The sequence below is a fragment of the Peromyscus californicus genome, unplaced genomic scaffold (assembly GCF_007827085.1).
Source record: "Peromyscus californicus insignis strain IS unplaced genomic scaffold, ASM782708v3 Scaffold_9__1_contigs__length_137607984, whole genome shotgun sequence".
NCBI classification, from domain to species: domain Eukaryota; kingdom Metazoa; phylum Chordata; class Mammalia; order Rodentia; family Cricetidae; genus Peromyscus; species Peromyscus californicus.
In genome coordinates, this window is record NW_026294617.1 from 43,250,500 (window position 1) to 43,272,636 (window position 22,137).

The window sequence follows — 22,137 nt, forward strand, 5'->3', positions numbered from 1 at the left end:
AGATCCCTGGAGCTGGGATTTCCCGTGGTTGAGAACCTCCCGGTGTGGTACTGGGAACCAAGCTTGGGTGCCTGTAAGAGCCGGAAGCTTTCTCAACAGCTGAGCCATTTCTCCAGCTCAGGTTTACTTACCTTCTTCTTCCGATTTTGTTTTGTTATCCTCATAAATGTCTAATGCTCCATCTACTGAAAGCTCTATCCATCCACCTAGGCTTTTTTAAACACCCAGTTGTCCGTGTTTGCAGAGGCTTTCTGTTTCTTATACCCACTTCACTGATTTTTCTTATCATCTGACAGAAATAACTAAAAAAATGAATCCTGACATTAGTATAAAGATCACTTGTTTATGGACTATTTGATAAGTTAGAGAGGTCTACTGATGCATTTATGACTCATTCCCAAGACTTTATGGTAACAGCTCTGGCTGGTATCCTACTAAAATATTTCTTTTACCTAAATAGAAAGACATGGGAAAACATGCTCACATTTTTCCCTAGAGCCAATACATAGTTGTCTTTCATCTGACTCTGAGACTTTTAAAGAGAAGAGAAAAACTGTTGGTTTCCATCAGGCTTTTTTCTGCCCAAGCCTAGGCAAAGACACACAACCAAGAACTCTGCCGGGGGAATTGGGAGCCTGCTCAGATTAAAATAATAGGAAGGAAGATCTAAAAAAAAAAAAAGCAAACTGGTCCCTTTTAGGGATGGACCAAATCCAGAAAGCCTGAGTTAGTCTTGACTAGTCTTAAAGCTAAATGCTCTGAAGTTTGCTTTGTCTTCTTGGGCTTTTGAACCATGCACCTTTATAAACCTGCCTGTGCAGACATCCCCAGCCCTAAGCTGAGTCTGCCCAAATCCAGTGAATCAGCTCTAAAATGCCGACGGCACCTTACGGTGGCCAAGACTCAGCCTCAGGGAGCCTGCTGGCCTGTTAGACCAAGTGGGACTACAGAATGGAAATCCGTGGAGAAGTTTTTACGTGCCCATGGAGTTTCGTTGCGGGAAACCACCAAGGCGAAGACAGGCATGGCCTACAGGTACTGTTGATTGCAATAAAACTTAACCAGAAACTGTACTGAAGTCAAAGATTTTTGCTGTTAAAGAATAAAGATTGGAATAGCAAGACAAGATGTTACGGGGCAGGAAAAAAACAAATGCAACTGGCCGCCTTCTTGAGTCGTTGGCTGGCTGGCTTTTACTTTCCACTATTGTCCTCTGCTCAAAGGGTGATTGACGCAAAAGAGCGTCAAGCACACCTGTGGAAGGGTCCAAGCTCCCTTGTGAGAGGAGGGCCATGTGCTGCCAGTACAAACAGCTTTGGCTCTGAGGAAGTAGGTAATTGAGCAGCTTGTAATGAATATCATGAACTCCATGTTCCTCCAGGCAACTGATCAAGTTGAGCAGAATGTTTTCCAATGCTGCTCAGGTTTCCACTGTTATTACCTTCTTTTAACCCTAAATCATGTGGGCTAGTTCAGGTTCTTCTTGAAATGACGGTGTTTTTATCAACATAGTCCAAGAAAAATCTGTTCTGCACTAGCCTTCCAATACTATTATTTGGAAATGAAAGGGAGATATATATATATATATATATATATATATATATATATATATATATATTCTTGGTGTGAGGTCGAGTGTGTATTTATCAATTGCTCTGAGAAGGTAAATAATGTTTGTTTTTTTAAGCAATTTGTCCCGCCTTCTGTAAGCTGTGTTGTACTAAGTCAGCTGCAGAATCTGAGCATCTGCGTGGAGCCTTCCTCCTCCAGAGTCTGGAGGTTAAGTAAAATCCACTTAGAAGGACAAGGATACCCAAAACATCGGTAAAGGATGCTTGTCCTAAACTAATGTCAAAACTTGGACTTCTCAGGGTTGAGGTTTCTTTTTTCTTTTCTTTTTTCATGTACAAGCTGTCCCCAATGGCTTCATTTTCCCATTCTAAAGGTCTATTTTAGTAGAGTAGCTGCTGTTCTGATTTACCAGCTAATTTTATTAATAAAGCAATTTGCAATAATGTGGCTCCTCTCTGGAGAGCAACGTGTTTCACACAGATGGTTTATATAATAAAGGGCTGGTGCAGGAGAGGAATAGACTTATGTGGAAGCTTAGAGAGCTCAGGACAGTCTACCTATGTTGCCTTAGAAGTGAGGACCAGGAAGGGCCCCCCATCTGTCTAAGAGAACTCAGCGGCACACACTGGGGTGCAGCACGTGCTGGCTATTCCTCACTGCCTCCCTTCTGACTCTGCATTGGGCAGGAGCCTTCTCCCTCGGCCTCCTCACACCCCCTCACTGTCTTCCCGTGCTCCCCTTGACTCTCAGTGGTGGTTGTGAGGATGGTGTGTGCATGTAGATCAGGTGAAGGGGAAATGCATTGTTTCTCTGTGTTTGTCATAGGGTGCATAGTGCTACCACGAACTCTTATTTATATAACCCTTCAGAGAGTGTGCATCCCCCTTCAAAAGCCCTTGTTCCAACACCTCTCCACATTCAGGGCTGTGTGTCATTGTTTGGATACAGATACATTCTAGGACAGTGCTTCTTAAGAGTTTGTGACAACCAGGAACACTTAATTCAAACAACTGAAAGTTGAGTTGCCTCTGCTGAAAATGGGGCCTGGAGCCCACCTCCCTTGTGGTGAGCCTTTAACCTGCTCCTCAGCTACATCTGGGGATCCCATTCTTCATGTGAGCTGGGGAAATTCTTCACGTGAGCAAGGCTCTGTGATTCAGGGGATGCCTTGTGTAGACAAGCTCTTGGATAAACACCTATAATCCTAGATCATGCTCTCCTAAGAAATGGGACCTCAAAGAACACTTTAGTAAATTTTATGAATTTGAGGAGAGGAGAGCCAAGTTAAACTTGTTGACCCTGTGAAACAGTCAAAGCTTTGAGTCATGATGAATTGCTGTGCTCCTACCTACACATCTCCCTGGTGCTTCCTTCATTACACTTCTCCCAGTTTCCACAGAGCTTCATTTCTTCTCTCAAGACACCTGTTAACTATCATTATTTAGGAGATTTCCTTTAACTGTTAAAGAGGGAGTTTTAGGGAAGAGGACTATGACTCTTTTGGTTCCTCTTCAACTTGGCTCCTACCTTCATTTCTTATAAAAATAGTTGGGGCATGGTTAAGCCTGGGGTTTTCTTTATTATAACATTTCCTCCCAGGGCAAAAGGTGTGAGAAAGGACAATGGCTGTGTGAAGACATGTCTGTTTGCCTTTGTCCTTTCTATTCATCTTGAAAGATATCATTCTGTTTCATATGTAGTGGAAAGGAGATAAACTCAGGCATTAAGCAAGCCAGAAGCATATCCCAACTCTGCCAGTTTGAGAATTGAGATATTGATTTTGAAATGATGTATTGGATGCCTAACACACAGTAGACCCTACATTCATGTTCTCTTCCCAGTTCCCCTACAGCGTCTGTTGGTCAGTCTGAAGGTAAGGGGAGATGCAAGCCTGTCAGCTGACACAAATCATAGGAGATTTTTCTCTAGAGTAAAAGGCTATGAAACATGATAGCATTGCACCGTCCATGCAGGTCCCATGTGAGCTTCAGAGCCCTGCAGTCTGGGAGCAAAGGAGGCTGCTGTCGTCTTCTTCCTAATATGGGCAAATGCCATTGCAGCCTTCAGCCCAGGGCCAGCTGCTGAGGCCCTTCATCATCCATGAGGGAGTGTTGGGCTGTGTTCCCATGGAGACTCAGTATTATTTCTAACTGAAGTTGACGAGGAAAGGAGAATAAACCAGTAAATATGCAAACGCGTGTATAAATTGAAAAGAAATTGGAGGGAAGAGTTTGAGAATGGTAAAAAAAAAAATGCTCCAAGTTGGAGTGGAGATCCTTCTTTTAGTTTAGAATTCTCAGAAAAAGTAGAAGTGTAAAAATCTGTTGTATTAGAGGCTACAAAATAACCACTAAGAGAGCAGTCGTTTCTAAGAGGCTGGGCATTAACCATTTCTGTTACAACACATTGAACTGTGAGGCAGGCAGTAAACATATACCTGAGTCGAGATTAAACGAAATATACTGAAGAGCAGGTTTGAACAAAGCACAAGACATATCTAGACTGCTAAGGGGTGGCATATTTCTAGTTTTAGGGCAATCTGATTGTACTAATAACGGCAGGAATGTACTAATAACTGATACAGATGTAAAGTGATGCTAACCCAGGGGTCAGCAAGCTTTTCCTGTAAGTAGCACATATGTTTTTAAGTAGTACATATTTTAAGCTTGAGGGCTTGGTTAGCTTTTCTTGTATTTTCTGACCTCTTCTATGGTTGAGGAAGGTAGCCATAGGCAATACATAAATAACTGAACTATATCCCAACATAACTATTTATTGGCACTGAAATTTGAATATTATATAATTTTAACATGTCACAGATAGTCTTCGCATTTCCCCCCCTCATGTCATTAAAAGACATAAAAAGCACTTTTAGCTTATGGGTCATGCAAAAACAGGTGCCACGCTGGATTTGGTGGCTTGTGGTTTGCTGACTATGGGTCCAAAAAGCAATGTTTTTAGTTGTACAGGTTATTTGTTTATGTATATTTATTTTAAGCCTTTTATTCAGGGATAAAGAGCCCAAATGTACATCACTTAGGAAGGTAAAAATTAACTAAAAAGATGAAGAGAAAATCAGCCCACGAAAGACTAAAAGAGCAGAAAGACACAGCAAAGGGAGAGGGCAGACTGCCGACAGGCCAGTGGGGTTGCAAAACGCTGGCCTTGATCTGGCCCCAGACTTCCCACAACATCAAAAACCCAAAGGGGGAAGTCAATTCTTTATAGTTCCTGGGATCCTGGAGGAGAAGGTCACCTTCTCAACCATAACTCATGCCTCCTGATTAAAAACCTGGAGAGAAATACCCCTCAGTGCTGTGTGCGTAATGAATGGCATCCTCAGCAGCATCCTACAGCAAGCGATCAATCAACAGAAGCAAAGGAAAAAACAGAATGGGTTTGATACAAACTGTATTGGTCAGTTTCACAATAGTAACCATACACCCTCAATCTCTCTCATCCCTTCGTCAGTCCTTCCCTCCTTCCCTCTCTCCCTCTGCCCATCTCCCCTTTCCTAATGACAAGACTTGTTTGGGTTTAAGGGATAAAACAATTGTTTCTGAGATACAAAACAAAATAAAGAACAGTGTTGCTTACAGTCGATGGTACAGTATTTCTCTAGCCTTGAACTAAAGATAGGGAGAAGGTAGTGGAGAAAGGGGAGAGACAGGGAGTTCTTAGATATAGAACAGAGTTTGCAGATAATCTCCTCCAGTTCCTCAACGCTGAAATCAAGGCTATGAGATGTTGACTATTATACTGAAGTGACATTTCCAGCCAGCAACGCAGTTGGGGCTAGACTGCTACCCCTTAAGTCACAGCTCAGTGTTTTCTCATATTCTCCACATTTGTTTCCAACTTCCATCACACATGTGAACACACATGCACACTTGCATGGGCACATACACATGCACACACACATATGCATGTGCTCATACAGGCATATGCTCACACACACACACGTACACACATGCACATGCACACACATATGCACACGCTCACATAGGCATATGCTCACATACACACATGCATACGCAGCTCCTGCTGATGTCCCATTCTTCTCTGTCTGCTTTTCCATGCTGGGCTCAGCTCCTGCTCTGGTCCTGTCCCTCTGCACACTAACCCTCAGCTCTGTTCCCTGCATCACAGCCTCTGCCTCTGCTCAGCACTTCACCCAGAAGATGCATATCTATCCCCATTGCCTAGGTGATCCCACCCTTAGGTTTTTCCCTCTCTCTCACTGACCCTTCACTACCTAAGTTAGTTGTATGTGTGTGTGTGTGTGTGTGTGTGTGTGTGTGTGTGTGTGTGTGTGTGTTTCTTATAAAAATTATGCTGTCACCACCATGAGAATGAGGATTAGAGCTTTTCTCTTCTGTAATCCTGCAAAACTTTTGCACTTTGGAAATTCTCAGTACAAGTGAATTCTTAATTGAGGAGCATCCAGTCAGAAGTTGGGAAGCAGAAAAAATATCAAAGAGCATAGACCCTTTGGCACCCCACTAAGAGTGTCCTAGCTCCCTATTTTCTTCCATATTAGGCATTCAGGTTATATTCCCCATCTGGAAAATAGACCTAAGTCCACATCACAGCAGCAGATCATGCCTTTGCAGAGGCTGGGCTCACTCTAAGACATTTCTGTGGGCCTAACATGGCCCTTGCCTCAAAGCTGTCTAGTTCTCTTCAAACCTGGGGGGCTGGGGAATTTATGTACTTATTGTTTATTTTTGGCAAATAGACAGGGCCTTTCACACTATTGTACAATTGGAGCGGGAACTCTCCATGCAGCTGAGTTTGGCTTCAAACTCGTGGTGAAAACCCCGTCTCCTAGGTACTGGGATTACAAGCTTCAGCTACCGCATCAGACTCAACTTGAAACTTTGGAAAGAAGCATGTATTAACTCTCTTTAAAAGATGGACAGAAAATAAAAACACCTACAAATGGAATCTTCCACAACCCTGAGGTCATTGCTATTTCTCCCTCATTAACATTTACAGATTCGTCGCTTATTCTATTGGAGCAGATCGCTGGCAAACACTCAGAAAATGCTACTTTTTTCGTCATGTCTTTTCACTTAACACATGCATTCCTATCTGATCAAATTAAAATTTGGGCAAATTTGTTCTTCAAATGGTTGTAATATGATGGTATATATTATCAACACTGTACTCTTAGTGCCTTGATTAATGTGTCTAGAATAAAAAGATTTGAGATGGAAGGAAATGAAAGGGACCAGAACTCCCAGCAGCTTGTATTCCAGTCCTGTTAGCTTACCCTGGTGTCTGATGATATCATCAGACTGGAGACTTCTCGGAGGCTTCTGACACACTCAGTGAGTCATCTAAGCCAAAGTACACAGAGTTTCTAGGAGGCAGGTAGAAACAGGAAGGAGACATGGCTTGTCCTAAAACCATGAGGAAAGGGGAAGAAGTGTGTGGTCTATAGGGAGAGGCGGCTAAGGTGAAGGACATGCTCAGTGCTCCTCACTGACTGCACAAAAGAGGACCGAAGAAAGGGAAAGTTAAGTCAGGGGACACTTCACCCAGCTGAGAGATTTTCTAGATATGTCTGAGCAGTGCGTCTGTGACATTTGTTGGCCGGTGGATTTCATTGATCTCATAATAAAGATGCTAAAGACTGATGGGAAGCACTTTCCACTCTGAGCACCTTTCTGGGGTTCTTTCCTAATGAGAAGACGATAGCCTCACAGGATTTGCTGGCAGGCCCAGCCTCTCCCCTTTTCTGATCCCTGTGTAGCTTCCTAGCCTACATAACAAAAGGAACAAACCCTTACTGGAATGATAGCATTCACATTGAGGGCATACAGAAGGCACCAGGAAGGCAATCCGTTCTGCTTTCCATAACGTTACAGGGCTGCGGTAGCGGGGAAGAGGAACGTTATTTCGTATTAAAATTGAATTCACCATTGTCATCCAAGGACCCCCTTCTCACATAGCTTTCTCCATGAGTTCCTGTGGCCTGCTCTTTCCATGGGATGCTTGGCACACTCAGCTCTGCTGTAAAAGGAGCTATGGCCATGTCTAAAGAACAATAGCCTAGAAAAATGCTGCATGTACAGGAGTAATATTAAGACATGCTGACATGATTTATTTTAGGCCAGTCTAATTTGGGTCAGTCCTGGGGCCTGTTCTCATTTCTCTGAGCCTCTGGCTGTGGACCTCTTACAGCATTTCTGGAGGGATGTAGATGGCACTGAGATGGATGGATGTGATTTGAAATCGGAATAGGCGGCTGGTGGGGGAGCTGAAAGACACAGTCGAGTGGCTTATTCAGCACAGAACGCCATGCTGATTGCCTGGAGAATGGAACAGAAGTTTCAAAACAAGTACAGTTTGGCAGTGTAGCTTTAAATAAGAAATGCCCTAGAATCTGAGCATGATTGCAGCTTGAAATAATTAGAGATGAAAACTCAATTTGTTTTGAAATTTCCACTGTGATTTTCCTAGGGTAGAAGTTGCTTTGCTTATGTAGCATGATGAAAATATCAGAGATTCAAGACTTAAAAATAACGTTGAGTTACATGAACCATATTTTCTCATATGGAGGTTATTGTTCCTCTGAAAACAACAGGTATTTTGAAACGTGATTTTCCTAATGAAGGAGCAACCATAGGCCAACCAATTTTATCTACCCCCACCCCCCAAAAAAAACTCTTCTGAGTGTCCCTGCAGTGCTTGTGAATGTCAGTAGGCTGTGCTATTTCATAAAAAAAGGAAGGCTTTCCATTCCTTGGAATGAAGCTAGCAGGATTTTTTCCCCCAGAATATATAGAGTTAACCTGATTGTGTCAACAGGATATTTTCATAGTGAGAAAAAAGTAACAGATTATGCCCAGCATATTCCTGGGTTTCTGAAAAGCCCAGATGCTATAGCAGGTTTATTATAGCCTAACCCAGTTAGGTGTTTTATTACTTTAACTTTAATTTTAAAATTTTTTGATTCTTAAGAATTTCATACACACACACAAACACACACACACACACCACCACCACCACACCACACCATGCCACACAATGCAATACTATCATATCCACTTCATGAATTTTCCTCCAATTCCCTCTGTATTTTCTTCAACACTTCCCTCTTTCAATTTCATCTCCTCCTCCTCTTTCCCTGTCTCCTCTTCTTCTGTAACCCACTGTGTCCATTTAGTAGTACCCATATGATATCACATGAGTGCATGGAACCATGCGCTGAATCATGAGACACCTGCTATTGGGAAAACAAAAACAAAAACAAAAAAAACAAAAACAACCTCCCTCTCCCAGCAGCTGTGAACTGTTCATAGCTTCTCAGCAAGGAGTACAGTCTTGAGAGCTCCTCCTCCACCTACACTGGAGTTTTGGCTGTCTTGATCTTATGCAGTTCTTGTGCAGATAGCCACAGCTGCTATGAGTTCTTGAGTGCAACAACACTGTCATGTCCAGAAGCACCCCACAGCCTTCTCCATCCTCTGTCTTCTCGTTCTTTCTGCCTCCTCTCCCACAGTGGTCTCTGAGAGTTGGCAGGAGTAGGGGTTGATGAAGCTGTCCCATTAGGGCTAAACATTCTGTTTCTTATTCCTAGCACTTTCTCCAATTGTGCATCTCGGCACTGACTGCTGCTCTCTGCAAAAGAAAGCTTCTGAACCAAGACCGAAAATGACCCCAGCTTTTGAGTATAAGCATAAATACGTAGAAGGCGATTTGAGAGCATTTACAAAAATAACAGCAGCTGATTCTACTTCATTGTCACTCTACTTACAATAGCTAGGAAATGAAATCAACCTGTATGCCCATCCACAGATGACTGAATAAGACAAATGAGGCACACATACACAATGAAATATTACTCAACTGTAAAGAAAAATGAAATTCTGAAATTTGCATGTAAATGGATGAAGCAGGAAAAAAATACTAAGTAAGGTATATCAGGTGCAGAAAGATAAGCACCACATGTTCTCCCTATATGTGTTTAACTTGAAGTACAAGTTCCAGAAGCCAGAGGAGGCCCCTAGGGGAGCAGATTACAGCAAAAGGAAAGTAGAGAGGTGAAATACTGGGGATTGGAAGGCTTGAGCAGGAAGCAGTGCAGTAGTCCAGGGAGAACCAAGATGTGAGGGGTAGAGGGTCAACCAAAAGGAAGGAAACTGGGAAACTTACCATCTGACAGCCCAGTGTAAATGTTAGAATAGATGAGATGTGAGAGAACAGGGAGTAGCCTGGGAGTTAAAGGATTAAGTGTGGTACATAAAGGAGAGGAGAGAGTGGTGGGTTATTAGCCCAACATAAAGAGCTATGAAAAAAAAAATTACAGAAATCCAGTATTCACTAAGCTAATTTCAAAATATAACTATAAAATAAAAAGAGTTCAAACAGAATTATCCCACAAAGGTAGACAACGTTGCTCCCCAAAAGACATGGCTGTTAAATAAAACTCATAGTGCAAGACTTGAGATACTTCCTTAACAAGGTATTCGTCAGATAGGCCTCAAATGTCTCCAGAACAATGCAGGTTATTGCCATTGCCTTCAGTTACCTGAAACCATAACTGCATGGCCCTAATGCTGAAGATGCCTGTCTTAGTCACCATTCTATTGCTGTGGAGAGATACTATGACCACAGCAACTCTTACCAAAGAGAACATTTAATTAGAGCTTGCTTCAGGTTTTAGAGGTTTAGTTCATTATCATGGAGGGGAACATGGTGGCACACAGGCAGAGATGGTACAGACAGAAGTAGCTGAGAGTTCTACATCTGGGCCTGCAAGCAGCAGGAAGAGAGAGACTCTGAGCTTGGCATGGGCTTTTGAAACCTCCAAGTCATCCCTAGTGACACACTTCTTCCAACAAGGCCACATCTACTCCAACAATGCCACACCTCCTAATCCTTCTCAAGTAGTGCCACTGTCTAATAACTAAGCATTCAAATATATGAGCCTACTGAGGCCATTCTCATTCAAACCACCACAACACTATAATGCATTTTGGGTGCAGGAAACAGAAAAACCAATCTCAAATAAACCAGGAAGCTTCTTCCCAGATGGCTAGCTTTCATAGTGTCAGAAGATGTTATTTAGGCTACTGAGGGAAAATGACATCAATGTTCTTACTCAGCACTGGACCACTACAATACTGAACTGGTATGCAAGATGTGCCCAATGCTGTAATAATGGCATGCGTGATTGTTAAGGGGTAACTAATCACTAGCTGATGGGGTCTGAGGCCCACTCTGCAGCAGGGAATGTCATTGTTGGAACTCCTAATCAGAAGCCCCATATGCCCTATAGTAGATCTGCCAGTAGATTTTTCCAAAATGGTCAGTTGAGTGTTTTATAGAGCAAATAGTACATGCTCAGAAGTTTTCTAGCTGAGTATCTAAAGTAACTACTGGTGTGTGATATTTTGTTTGTGTTCTGACAAATAAAACTTGCCTGGAGATCAGAGGGCGGAGCTAGCCATAGAGGCCAGGCAGTGGTGGCACACACCTTTAATCCCAGCATTTGGGAGGAGGAAGCAGGAAGATCAGGAGTTCAAGGCCACCCTGGGCTACATGAGATTGAACCAGTCTAAAAGAGAAACAGAGCCAGGTGGTGGTGGTGGTGGTGGTGGTGGTGGTGCACGCCTTTAATCCCAGCACTAGGGAGGTGGAGACAGGAATATAAGGCGGGTGGAGACAGGATCTCAGCCCCCACCTCATTTGGTCTGAGGATTCGTAGAGGTAAGAAGTTTCTACTGGCTGCTGCTCTGCTTCTCTAATCTTTCAGCTTTCACCCTTAATATGTGACTCCAGGTTTTTATTGTTAAGATTTGTTAGAATCATGCTTCAATCTACCAACTCCTAAGCGTGGCTGACTGAGAAAAGAAAAACAGACCTTTCATTCCCAACTATATTTGTTACTTTCTTTTCATTGGCAAAATACCCAGCAAAAGAATGTTGAAGGAGGAAGGTTTACTTTGGTCCATCATGGCAGGGAAGCTATACCAGGGAGAACACTTCAATTAAGGTTGTGGCAGCAGGAACATGAGACAGTTGGTCACATTATAGGCACAGTTACCAGAGGATATCTGCCATATTTTCATCTGGAACTTAGAACTAAACCCAAGCGTTTTTTATTTGTTTGTTTGTTTGTTTTTGTTTTTGTTTTTTTCAAGAGAATGCTGACCTTAGGGAAAAGAAGTCAAGTAACAGTCATTTGTGTTCTTCCGGTTGCAATACATCTTCTGCAGAGAGGTGGTGCTCATGGTCTGTGTATGGAGGAGGCACCAGGCAGGCGCTTCAAGAACAGGGCAGGGAGAATACTAACTGGCCCTGGGAATGCAGTAAGGTGAGGACTGCCAAAGCAGGTATCTCAAGATTGTGCATCCTTTCAGTGTGGGCCCACAAATGAGTGGGGCCAAGAAACAAGCCCAAAGGGTAGAGCAGAAGATCAAGAGAGCTGGCCACCCGAGTGGAAAAGAATGGAGTCTAGCCAAAGGTCCTAGAGCACACGTAGAAGAGAGATAGGAAACCCAGGAGACAAGGGTCCTGGGATGCTTTGAGGCAAGGGATACCAGCCTGATTATTGTTCATCGTTTTTTTGTTTTGTTTTGTTTTGTTTCCCTCCACGATGTTCTTCTTAATTTGAGTGTGATAGAAGCTTTGACAGTTGTGGAGTATGAGTGTGGAATGTGCAGCTCGTTAACTACGCTCTTTAGATTCTCATGGGCTCTAACTGGTCAGTGATTCATACAGCTTTTGGCATTTCACAGCGTTCTATAACTCAGCACACAATTTAGAAGCTGGTTACAGCTCTGCAGCAGCTATGATTGCTCCTGAAGTGACTGTTGTATAAGACCAGCACCTGTGAGATTCCTCAAAGATTAAACCTTCACCATAACTTGCTTATAAGATTCATTAGAACATCATCCTCTTCCTTCCCTCCTAGCAGCCTTTCTTGTTTACTTCTGTGTTGGATGTCTCTGCCACTGGAGTGTGATTTTATCTGTAAGGTTAATTGCTGCATTCTCAGGATCTGACATCAAGTCTAAAACCCAAGAAATAAATATTGGTTAAATAAATGAATTGTTAATCAGGAAAATAGCAAACAAGATCCTGTTGTTTCCTGGAAGACAAATTGGCCAGATTATCAGGTGCTAGGAATATTCTGCCATCCATAGTCTCCATCCATAGTCTCCTTACCATTTCTTTCCTTTCTTTGCTAAAAATATCTTGGGTCTAAATTCTGGATAATTGAGTACAACATTGATCTCATAGGGATTCAGTATCCATAGAGTTTCTGGTTGAGCATTATTATGAATATGCCTAAGAAGAAACCTTTGAGGATGATATTAACATTTGAAGGACGGTTGCTTTCTCTCGTGTATTGATCATCATCCAGGAAGTTGGAGGCCTGAACAGAACAAAAAGGCTAACCTTCCCACAAGTAGGATGCAACTGCTCCTTCCTTGCTGCTTCTAGACTTGGACATCTACCGTCAGTTCTCCTGGTTCTTGGGTATTTGGACTTAGCACTCCTAAGGAATTCTGTTGAGTCTCCTCTATTGCTAGGCTTCTGTAACCATGAACATCTGTTCCTCCTCACCAGTCAGTCCATTGGCAGTATTTCTCTGGAGAACACCAATACCAATTTCACACCATAGAGAAGCAAGTTCTCTGTAACATGTGTCCAATCCCATCCACTGTGTGGCCCTAGGGTACCTTGACTAGAGTGAGGTTCTCATGGCTTTCACTCAGCATATTCTTTCTAATCAGATGTGACACTTGCTGAACTAGATTCTTTAGTGGCCACCCAAAGTCTGTTATACATACATGCTGGAGCTATGAGCCTCTTCTGCCACTCTTTGTCATCATCCCCAGCCCTTGCCTATCAGTCTCATTGGATATCTCTTTACATTTACTTTTTCTGCATATTTTCCCATCCCTATGTTACTATAAATAGGATCATCATCTAGATTTAACAAGTAGTATCATCTCTCAAAAGCTGGGGACAAGTGTGGCTCTTGTTTGGGATTCCTGGTTGATTTATCAGTTGAGTTCAAATATAAATACACTAGAGGATTTGCTCTAGTGTAATTGCTGAAGACTATGGGTTCTAATTCAATCTTATTGTTCTTGGTGTGTGCTAGACTTTTCCACTAAAAGTCTGGACTACAAGTGAGGAACTCTATTTGGTGATTAGCAGCTGCAGAGTGGGCTTTAATGATATTGTCAGACCCATGGGTTTTCTCACTCCAGTCTACTACCCTGGCAAGACTGCATGACTCTGCCCCATTTAACTGAGCAGACACTCTCATTGCTACCAGGACTGGCCAATACAACTGGAAGATCATGCCTTTTCATATCTCAACTTTACCCAAGGGATACAAATGAGTCTCAGTGAGAGTGGGAAAGCTTAGTTATCTTCTTCTAAGCCTTCTACATGAGCAGCTCCTCTCCAAGGCCTTCTACTCCCAACCCCATGTTTATCACTCCTTGGTTCTGGGTTGCTACAAGCTAAAACACTTCCTCTGATTTATCTCATGACTATTTCATTTGATTTGGTGGGTAATCTAGGAGACTGATAAATGGGTTCGTGTGGTATTAATATGCATTGTATAATACATTGGTGGCATTATCTTTATAAAGTTATTCTATTTCATCAGTAATTGTCCATTATGGCTTTGTTACAGTATTTTTTTCACCATCTAGACTTTTTTTTTCATAAAAGACTCGTTCCTTTCATAAAAGTTCCTTCCTTCATTCAACAGGCATTCATTGCGTGTTTACCTTGTGTTAACGCAGTTTTCTCACACTGGGGAAACAGCAGTGAACACATAGGCTTCATTAGCCAATTTCTTGAGTATTTCATGCTAATGAGGACAGGACAGATAACAAAGTGATGAGTGAAATACATAACACTTCAAGTAGGCTAAGTCTTTTGGAGAAATACAAAGCACACAAGGATAAGCACATGTTCAGTGAACAGCTATAATTTCTAACAGTGTATCCAGAGAAGATCTTACTCAAAAGACAGAATTTGGACAAATTCCCAAAGCAAGTGAACAGTGATTGTATGGGTTTTGCAGGGAAAGTCCTATAGGTAAAAGAAAGAATCTCTAAGGGAGACACATCAAAGCTGCCAAAAATGTAAGAATAGAAAGAATGAGTGGCGGAGTAACAACATATGACACCAAGGAGGTAAGGGGAAGCCACCAAGTTCAGATGGTCCCCTTGGGGTCTGATTCCTCACTAGAGGACTCACAGAACACAACAAAACCATTATATTCATGGTTATACTTTATCATAACAGTAGAAGATTAAAAATAGAATGGGGTAAATGTATATAGGCACGGCACTTCAAACTTCTCTTTCCTAGCAGTACTGTGGATAGTATTTGTTCCTCCCTGCAACAATACCTGCAATGTTCATGGAATAATTCCAACCAAAAAAACTCAATTAAATTGTTTGTTCAGAATTGTTATTGGCTTTTGCCTTGAAGACATGATAGCTACCTGTGTGACTGGCTTTAGTTTCTAGCTTTTGTAGAGGAGGAGCTGACAACGGGTAGTCCAGGGTTGCCATCATAACTAAACACAGACCATAGACAGTACAACATGGCAAAGGGCTCCAGGTAAACAGCAGCACCTTTGTAGGGAAGGACATCCTAACGCTTAGAGGTTTAACTTGCAGGAGTTGAGGGCAAGGGGCCAGATCTTTCTTTGGCCAGCTAATCACTTATTATATGAGTCAGACTGAAGGGATTTATAGGTTATTTTAAAGACATTAGCTTCTATTCTGAGTGCAATGGGAACATCTGTGAGTACTGATCATGGGAGTGACTGACTTTGGCTATTTTTAACAGGTTTACCTAAATGTTAAGATGTAAAATAGGCTGAAGGATAATCTGGGTATATTAGTTATTTTCCTGTGGCTGCAATAAAATACCATGACCAAAACCAACTTAAGGAAGAAAGAGTTTTTTTTTAGCTTACCGTTCCTTAGGGTTAGAGTCCATAACGATGGGAAGGTGTGGGATCAGCCACCCAAAGCAGGGAGCTGAAAGGCTACTTCTCAACTCCACCCAGCAAACACACAAAGAAAAAACAGGCACTGGTGTGAGGCTACAAGATAAGACTTCAAGGACCATCCCAGTGCTGTCCTTTTCCCATCAAGGATCCACAGTCCTGCAAACAGCCACACTAACTGGGGACCAAGTCTCAAATACAGGAGCCTAGGAGGGACATTTTTTATCTAAACCACAACACAAAGCAGTAACAGCCTGGACCAGGGTGGAAATGGTAAGAAGTAGCTGGATTCTGCTTCTATTTTAAAAGTCATCAAGAGGATTTGCAAATTGAATTACTCAGAGGTTCTTGGGTGGGCGGGGGGTAGAGGAAGGCAACTGGGAAAGCCAAGTGTCTTAAATTGGGTCTATGAAGATGAAAGACACAGGTCTGGGGGGAAGAATTGTAGGAGCTGTTTTTAGACATGTTCAGTTAAAGAGCCTGTTCACCAGCACAGAGAAATATCAAATGGAAAAGAGTCTGAAACTCATAGGCTAGACACTTACATCCAAGTTATTAAGATATAAATCTTGAAGTTATTCTATTGTGAGGATGCAAAGCCATGGGATAAGCAAAAAGGCATAGAAAGAAAAAGAGGGAAAGTTCTCCTGTGTTAAGAGTTAAGGAGGATAAAAGAGGCACAGCCACGGCATGGGAGTGAGTAAGCCGGACAGGAAGGAAGATACACTCCAAACAGTGGAGGAGGGAGAGATCAACTCTGCTGTGGCCTCTGATGGGTCAAGGAAGTTGAGCAGTGAGCGAAACCATTGGGTACAGTCATTTTTAACAAGAGCACAGATCAATGTCATATACATATACATACACATACATACATATACATATGCATACACACACACACACACACACACACACACACACACACACACACACATATATATATATATATATATATATATATATATATATATACATATATACTCAGAGAGACAGTCTTGCTAGGAAAAAGAAAGACCCATCTATGTACGCAGTGACATTTTAAAAATAAATTCTGAATTCTTAAAATTCTGACTACCATCCATTTGGCAGTATCTCTGAACCTTCTTCTATCTGAGAACACGCAGAAAGTAGCTGGAAACTTAAATCAGCCTGGCCCCTGACCATAGTTAAGTAGGACACTTTGCTTTATTTTATATAATTTTTATTGCTTAGGAGTAATCTGTTTGCTTCATGTAACCAATTTTCTCTGCTTCTCTTTAGAAAGAAGGAAGGCGTGGTGTGTAGCCTTGCTTTGTGCCATTTGGGATGCAATGCTTTCTTGGTTTTGGCATCTGGTTGGTGGTCTTTATCATGGATTTCCTCTTCTAAGCTCTAAACTCTAATTTACATCATTTTGTTGTATTTTATTTAGCACATTCTGTTTATTTGGAATGTTTAGCTATGCATAAAGTGTTCAGTACCAAATCTTTCAGATTGACCCATATATTACTTCTGAAATGAAAATACATGGAAATTATGCTTACGAGTGGGTACAATTAAAATTTTACACAAAAAAAAAGAATTTTACACCGAGAATGGAATGGAAGAAAGCCAAATATTAGCTGTTATTTTGACATTGGAGAAAAGTGGATTTCCTGCCTTTCTATTCTTAGTTGCCAAATGCATGTGTATTACTTTAATGACAGAGATAATGATTGCAATTAAAATAAGTAAGTTTAGCATTAATGTCATTAAAATGTAAGAACTTAAGATATGAGTGTATATATGGTTACTGTGGCAATTTTGGGAGCCCCATGTTGGATGCCATGTGCTACCAGGGAAACTGGGGTCCCTTTTGGAGTTCTTCATCTCATTACTAAGAACTTAAAAGCCAACTTAGAAGGAAGCTTGAGAATACTTTTACTAGAGTTAGGAAGAGAGAAAAAAAGATGGGGCAGGCAAGTTGTAATGTTCCCAGGAGGAGATAGAGAAGAGAGAGGGAATGCAGTGATGAGAACAAGTCAGAGAACTAGGCCAGGCAGTTAAGGTCAAGGACCCTAAGTAGCAGTAGAGGCCAACTCTTATCAGGCATAAAGTGACCTACGTTATGAAAAAAACGTAACTGGCTTGCCTAAGCAAAAACTCCAGTGGTGTGTGCAACTTTAGGTCTGTGTCACAAATGATGTAGGCAGGACCTAGTTCTCTTCTGCTTCGTGCCTTGCCTCCTTCACAATTGATCCAGGCAGCTTGCACCAGCTTTGGAAGACTCCTTTCTCATTCCCTGCAAGGATGATCCTGATTATCCTGAATCTATCTTTCAGGATAGGGGAGAGGGAGGGAGGGCCTCTCCAGTAACTCAGCAAAAGGCAACGATTGTTGCATAAGTGAGGTTTGTAATTGGCGCCTATGTAAAACTTGTGATATATAGAACTGGAAATGATGCCTGTGCATGGGCGTGATTGAGAGCATTGTACTCCAAGGCTACGTGTGCATGCTCCCTTCTGAGCTATCTGAGCAGGCTGTCTCAGTCTTGTCTTGTTGGTCTAGGAGCCTTCTGTCTTGTATCACAACATTAAACCCCATTCCTCAAGTCTTCTCAAAGGTCTTTCATCAGTTGGTAGTCTTTATTAGTTCATAGTCTTTACTATAGATAGAAGGGATGAGATAGTTTCACAAATAGCAGTTAAAATCCTGGGCATTCCAGCCACAACAGTGATTATAGCATAGGAGAGCAGATGGAGAATTCGAGAGATTCACCAGAAGCTGAGGGCTCCTAAACTCAATGCTTAGCACCAAGAGGAGGCAGAGAGTTCCAGAAAGCCATCAGAAGCTAAGGGCCATAATAACCGAAGCTCTGAACTATAACACTAGAAGACAGCTGTAGAGTTCTAGAAAAAAAATATCAAGGTGAGAATCTGCAAGATGCTAAGACCACAAAAGATGGACAACATAAGGAGAAAGCATAAACCAGAGAAGCAACAATTGGTGAATAAGAGGCTTTTAGGAGCTAAAAGCAGGAGCCAAGACTATAAAGACAGCAAATCTCAGTTACAAGAAGAGTTCAAGAGAGCTGCTAAGATCTAAGGAGCTGTGGGTCCAATACCCAGTCTCCTGAGCTCTAACTAGGTGCTGGGTGTCAGTCTTCTAAACCCACAGCAATAAGCCTGTGCCCGGAGCACTCGGATCAATAGGCCTCCAGGCTTCGAAAGCTTGGAGCCATAGGACTCTGAATCAAGGCTTAGATCTATAAGCTTCTTAATTTGGAAGCCCAGGTGCGAGCCTTTGCAGCTTATGGCCCTCGGTGCTGAAAGAGCTGCCCTTTGCCTGTCTGTGATTTCCATCTGGACAGAGCACAAAAATGAATTGCCAACCATTTGCAACCATCTCACTTTATTTGCTTCCAGGAGGAAAAATGCTTGCACTGGAAACACTGCCTTTCTATTCCTTCCTTGGATTTGGTTGGGTATCCTCTTCCTCCTGAACCACCGACCACATGTCTTTGCCGGGAGCCGGTAGCCATGAGTGAGGACCGCAGCTGCTCTTGAGCTTCCCAGATTGCTGACAAACAGAAAATCAGAATGTTCTCATTTGGAGGAGAGAGGGACCGATTATGGTGAGGCAGACTATATTTGCCAACCACATTTCCTCATGATCAAGTCTGGAGAGGCAGATGTGGAATGAACTCACAGCTATAAAGAGATTCGAGCTAGTGGCCTGTCACCTGGAAGTTGGTAATGACGCTGCTCGCCCCTCAAGTATCATGCACTTTCCACGGCTCACATCAAATCTAGAGCTTTGGATCTGGTTCTTAGCTCTTCTTTTATGCTAACTTTTGATGTGCAAGGGGATATTTTCCTTTATTAGGTAATTTCCCAAGTGGCTTTTGCTACTTAATCACAACACTGAAATATGCAGAAATCTTATCTCATTTAACCAAAAGTAAGAAGGAAAATATTGACTTTAAAAGATATTTAATTTGCCATGGAAAGCAATGCATTTTTAATATAGAACACATTAAAAACTCATAAAGTGGTTTATTTATAAAGTGAATAGCCCCTATCTCCAATAAATACTGGTAGGTCTGTCAACTACTCAGCAAAGGAGGTTAATCCAAATGCCATTTTCATCCTGTGTCTAGTCAAGATTGTGCTCCCTTCACACACATTGTCTTTAGGCAGGGGGTAAGTGCACAGAGCTCTAGAATTTGAGGGGATACCAGACACATGGAGAAACTTCCACCCTTGAGTTTCCAAATGGGTCTTCTGAGACCCAAGGAGGCTTGGCTGCAGCCTAACAGTCACAAGGATGGCTTGCTAAGTTCTAGCTAAGAGTTTGCACAAAGGCTTTGGATCAGTGGTTTGTTCTTTGCAAAAATAAAATTGTTCAAATAAAGATGTACTGAGCACCAGCTGTGTCTGGGCAGCACCGCTGAACTCTCAGTGAAGGACACTCCTTCTCTAAAGACACTCCAAGATCATTCCCTAGGGAACTCCGAAGCAGGGAGCTACAGCTCTCATTCATCAGTGTCCTCCTTGCTCTCTAGCTTCCCTTTAAGGCTGCCCAGTGGCCAGGCTTTCTCAGGCAGGCCCTGCAGAGGCCTCCCTGTGAGGGAAGTGCTGGAAGATGAGGCTAAGAAGCAGGCGAGTTTATTGGAGGTTTCAGAAGCTGATCTTAAAGAACTGCTGAAGGATTTTCAGGCAAGAAATGAGGAGATCAAACTGACTTCCTGAGCAGATATCTCCAAAGGAATTCTGCATAGGAAATGCGCATAGGAGAGTGATCGCCACAGTCTGGGTAAGAAGATGTGAGTAAGAGCAGTATTATGGCAAGAGAAGGAAAGCAGGGGTGGATGCTCCAGGGCGGAACGATCAGGACACTTTAATAACTTTGGTCACTGGCTTCTGACTTTCCTTGTCTCATGCACATCAATGGATTGTCTCCAAGGGAAATATGCATGGATCTAATTAGGCATGGAGGTTTGCCTCGGCAGCATCAGGAGACAGGCAGAAGGGCTGAGCTGCTCAGCAGCTGCAATCACTTTGGCTCTTACGGTCTCTAAAGTATTTCCATGGATGCCCTTAAATCACGCTCGTTCTCATCCATATGAAAGAAAATTTCAAATTTGCAGAGAAAGAGAATGAGCCCCTCAACAGTCGAGCCTTTTCTTCCTTTCCCGACTTGACAGCAATTCCTTACATGACTATATTCCTAAGGCAATTCTCTCATCATCACAATTTAGTAGCTCTGAGTAACCTCTGACGCGTTACCTTTAGGTAGCTCAGGCCTCCTTTGAAACCGGCCCGTGGCTGTGCTTTCTCAACCATTGAGGTGTCTAGTGGGCACAGGTTCCCCAACTGAGAGTGTACCTCGAGGTCTGTGGGTCAACTGCATTGCCTTCATCCCTACCATCCCTTACCTTCCCGCTTCTACCCTCCATCCCTCACTCTTAATTTCCCTTCAAAAGAACCCTGCAGCCTATTCGTGTTTGTTCATCTGCAACAGTTTTGGGAACCCTTTTATTTAGAATCAAAGTGAAAGACGAAGTAATTTGTGCACACTCACACCCCACCCCCTCACCCAGTCCAACCCCAGAAGACTGCATCAGGAAAGAATGTGTTACCTGGCCTCCAGCCTCTGCACACACTTGAGGTCGGCTCCTGTCACCAGTGCTCTTCCTTTCCCCCATGACTCTGAGCCATAATAAGTTTAGAACTAAGAGCAATTTTGTCTGTGTCTTCTTTTTGGATTTAAACAGTCATAGATACACTTGGAACATGTTTTCATTCTAGCCACATATCAATTCTTTGTGACTTATAAGGTGGGCCTGCATAAGCAGAGCAGTGAGCTTGACTTTCTCATAAAGTGGCTAGTCATTGGCTTAATTAGCTACAAGATACATCATAGCTCAGCCAGATGAAAGTGAGTGAATAATTATTTACCGACAAGGAATCTTAACTTTGTCTATAAAAATAACGTAAGCTTTAACTGTCTATATTTAAGAAACTACCATTTGAGTAGTTTTTTAATTCTTTGATCTGCATATGGAGATGTTCTAAGAATTCACAAGATTACAGAAAATTGAGAATACTGTGCTTAGGGTGTCCTATAGCCAGTCAACCACTAACCTTTGCTAACTTTTGAAGAATGTATACCTGAAGTGGTTTCATCCCTTGAAATCACACGGTAGCTTTCTCAACATTGCCCAAGGCCAAGTTGAATGGAAAGACTATTTAAGATATACTTACAATGATTTTATTTTAGCAGTGAAGACAGAGGAAAAGGCAGCACATCCATCATGGCTGCCTATTTCTGGGCATGGCATGGCTCTCACATTTCTGCCAATTTAGGTCTGTCAGTTATTCAGCCGACTAGCTTGTTTAATAGACACAGATCAGAAAGCCAAGGAAAATCATCCCATAAAAACATCAGTTGTGGAATTCAGGGAATTCGGGAGCTCCGAAATCAATAGCTAATTGCAAAAAGAGTTATAACTAAGTAGTTCAGAAATACTGCTTTTAATGTGTAAGTTTATTTTTCGTTTATGCAGTAGTATTTAAAAAAAATACTATTCACAGTGGGTTTTA

General features: G+C 42.3%; 1 protein-coding gene across 1 annotated transcript in view; it reads left to right on the forward strand.

Annotated features, from left to right (window-relative positions):
- The first annotated feature begins 778 nt into the window (after window positions 1-778).
- Kcnab1 (potassium voltage-gated channel subfamily A regulatory beta subunit 1) overlaps window positions 779-22,137 on the forward strand; it is a 382,887-nt gene continuing 361,528 nt past the window's right edge. Inside the window, exon 1 of the mRNA XM_052731508.1 lies at window positions 779-1,035. Coding sequence (XP_052587468.1) covers window positions 794-1,035 — 242 coding nt within the window. The 5' untranslated portion in view covers window positions 779-793. The remainder of the gene's footprint in view (window positions 1,036-22,137) is intronic.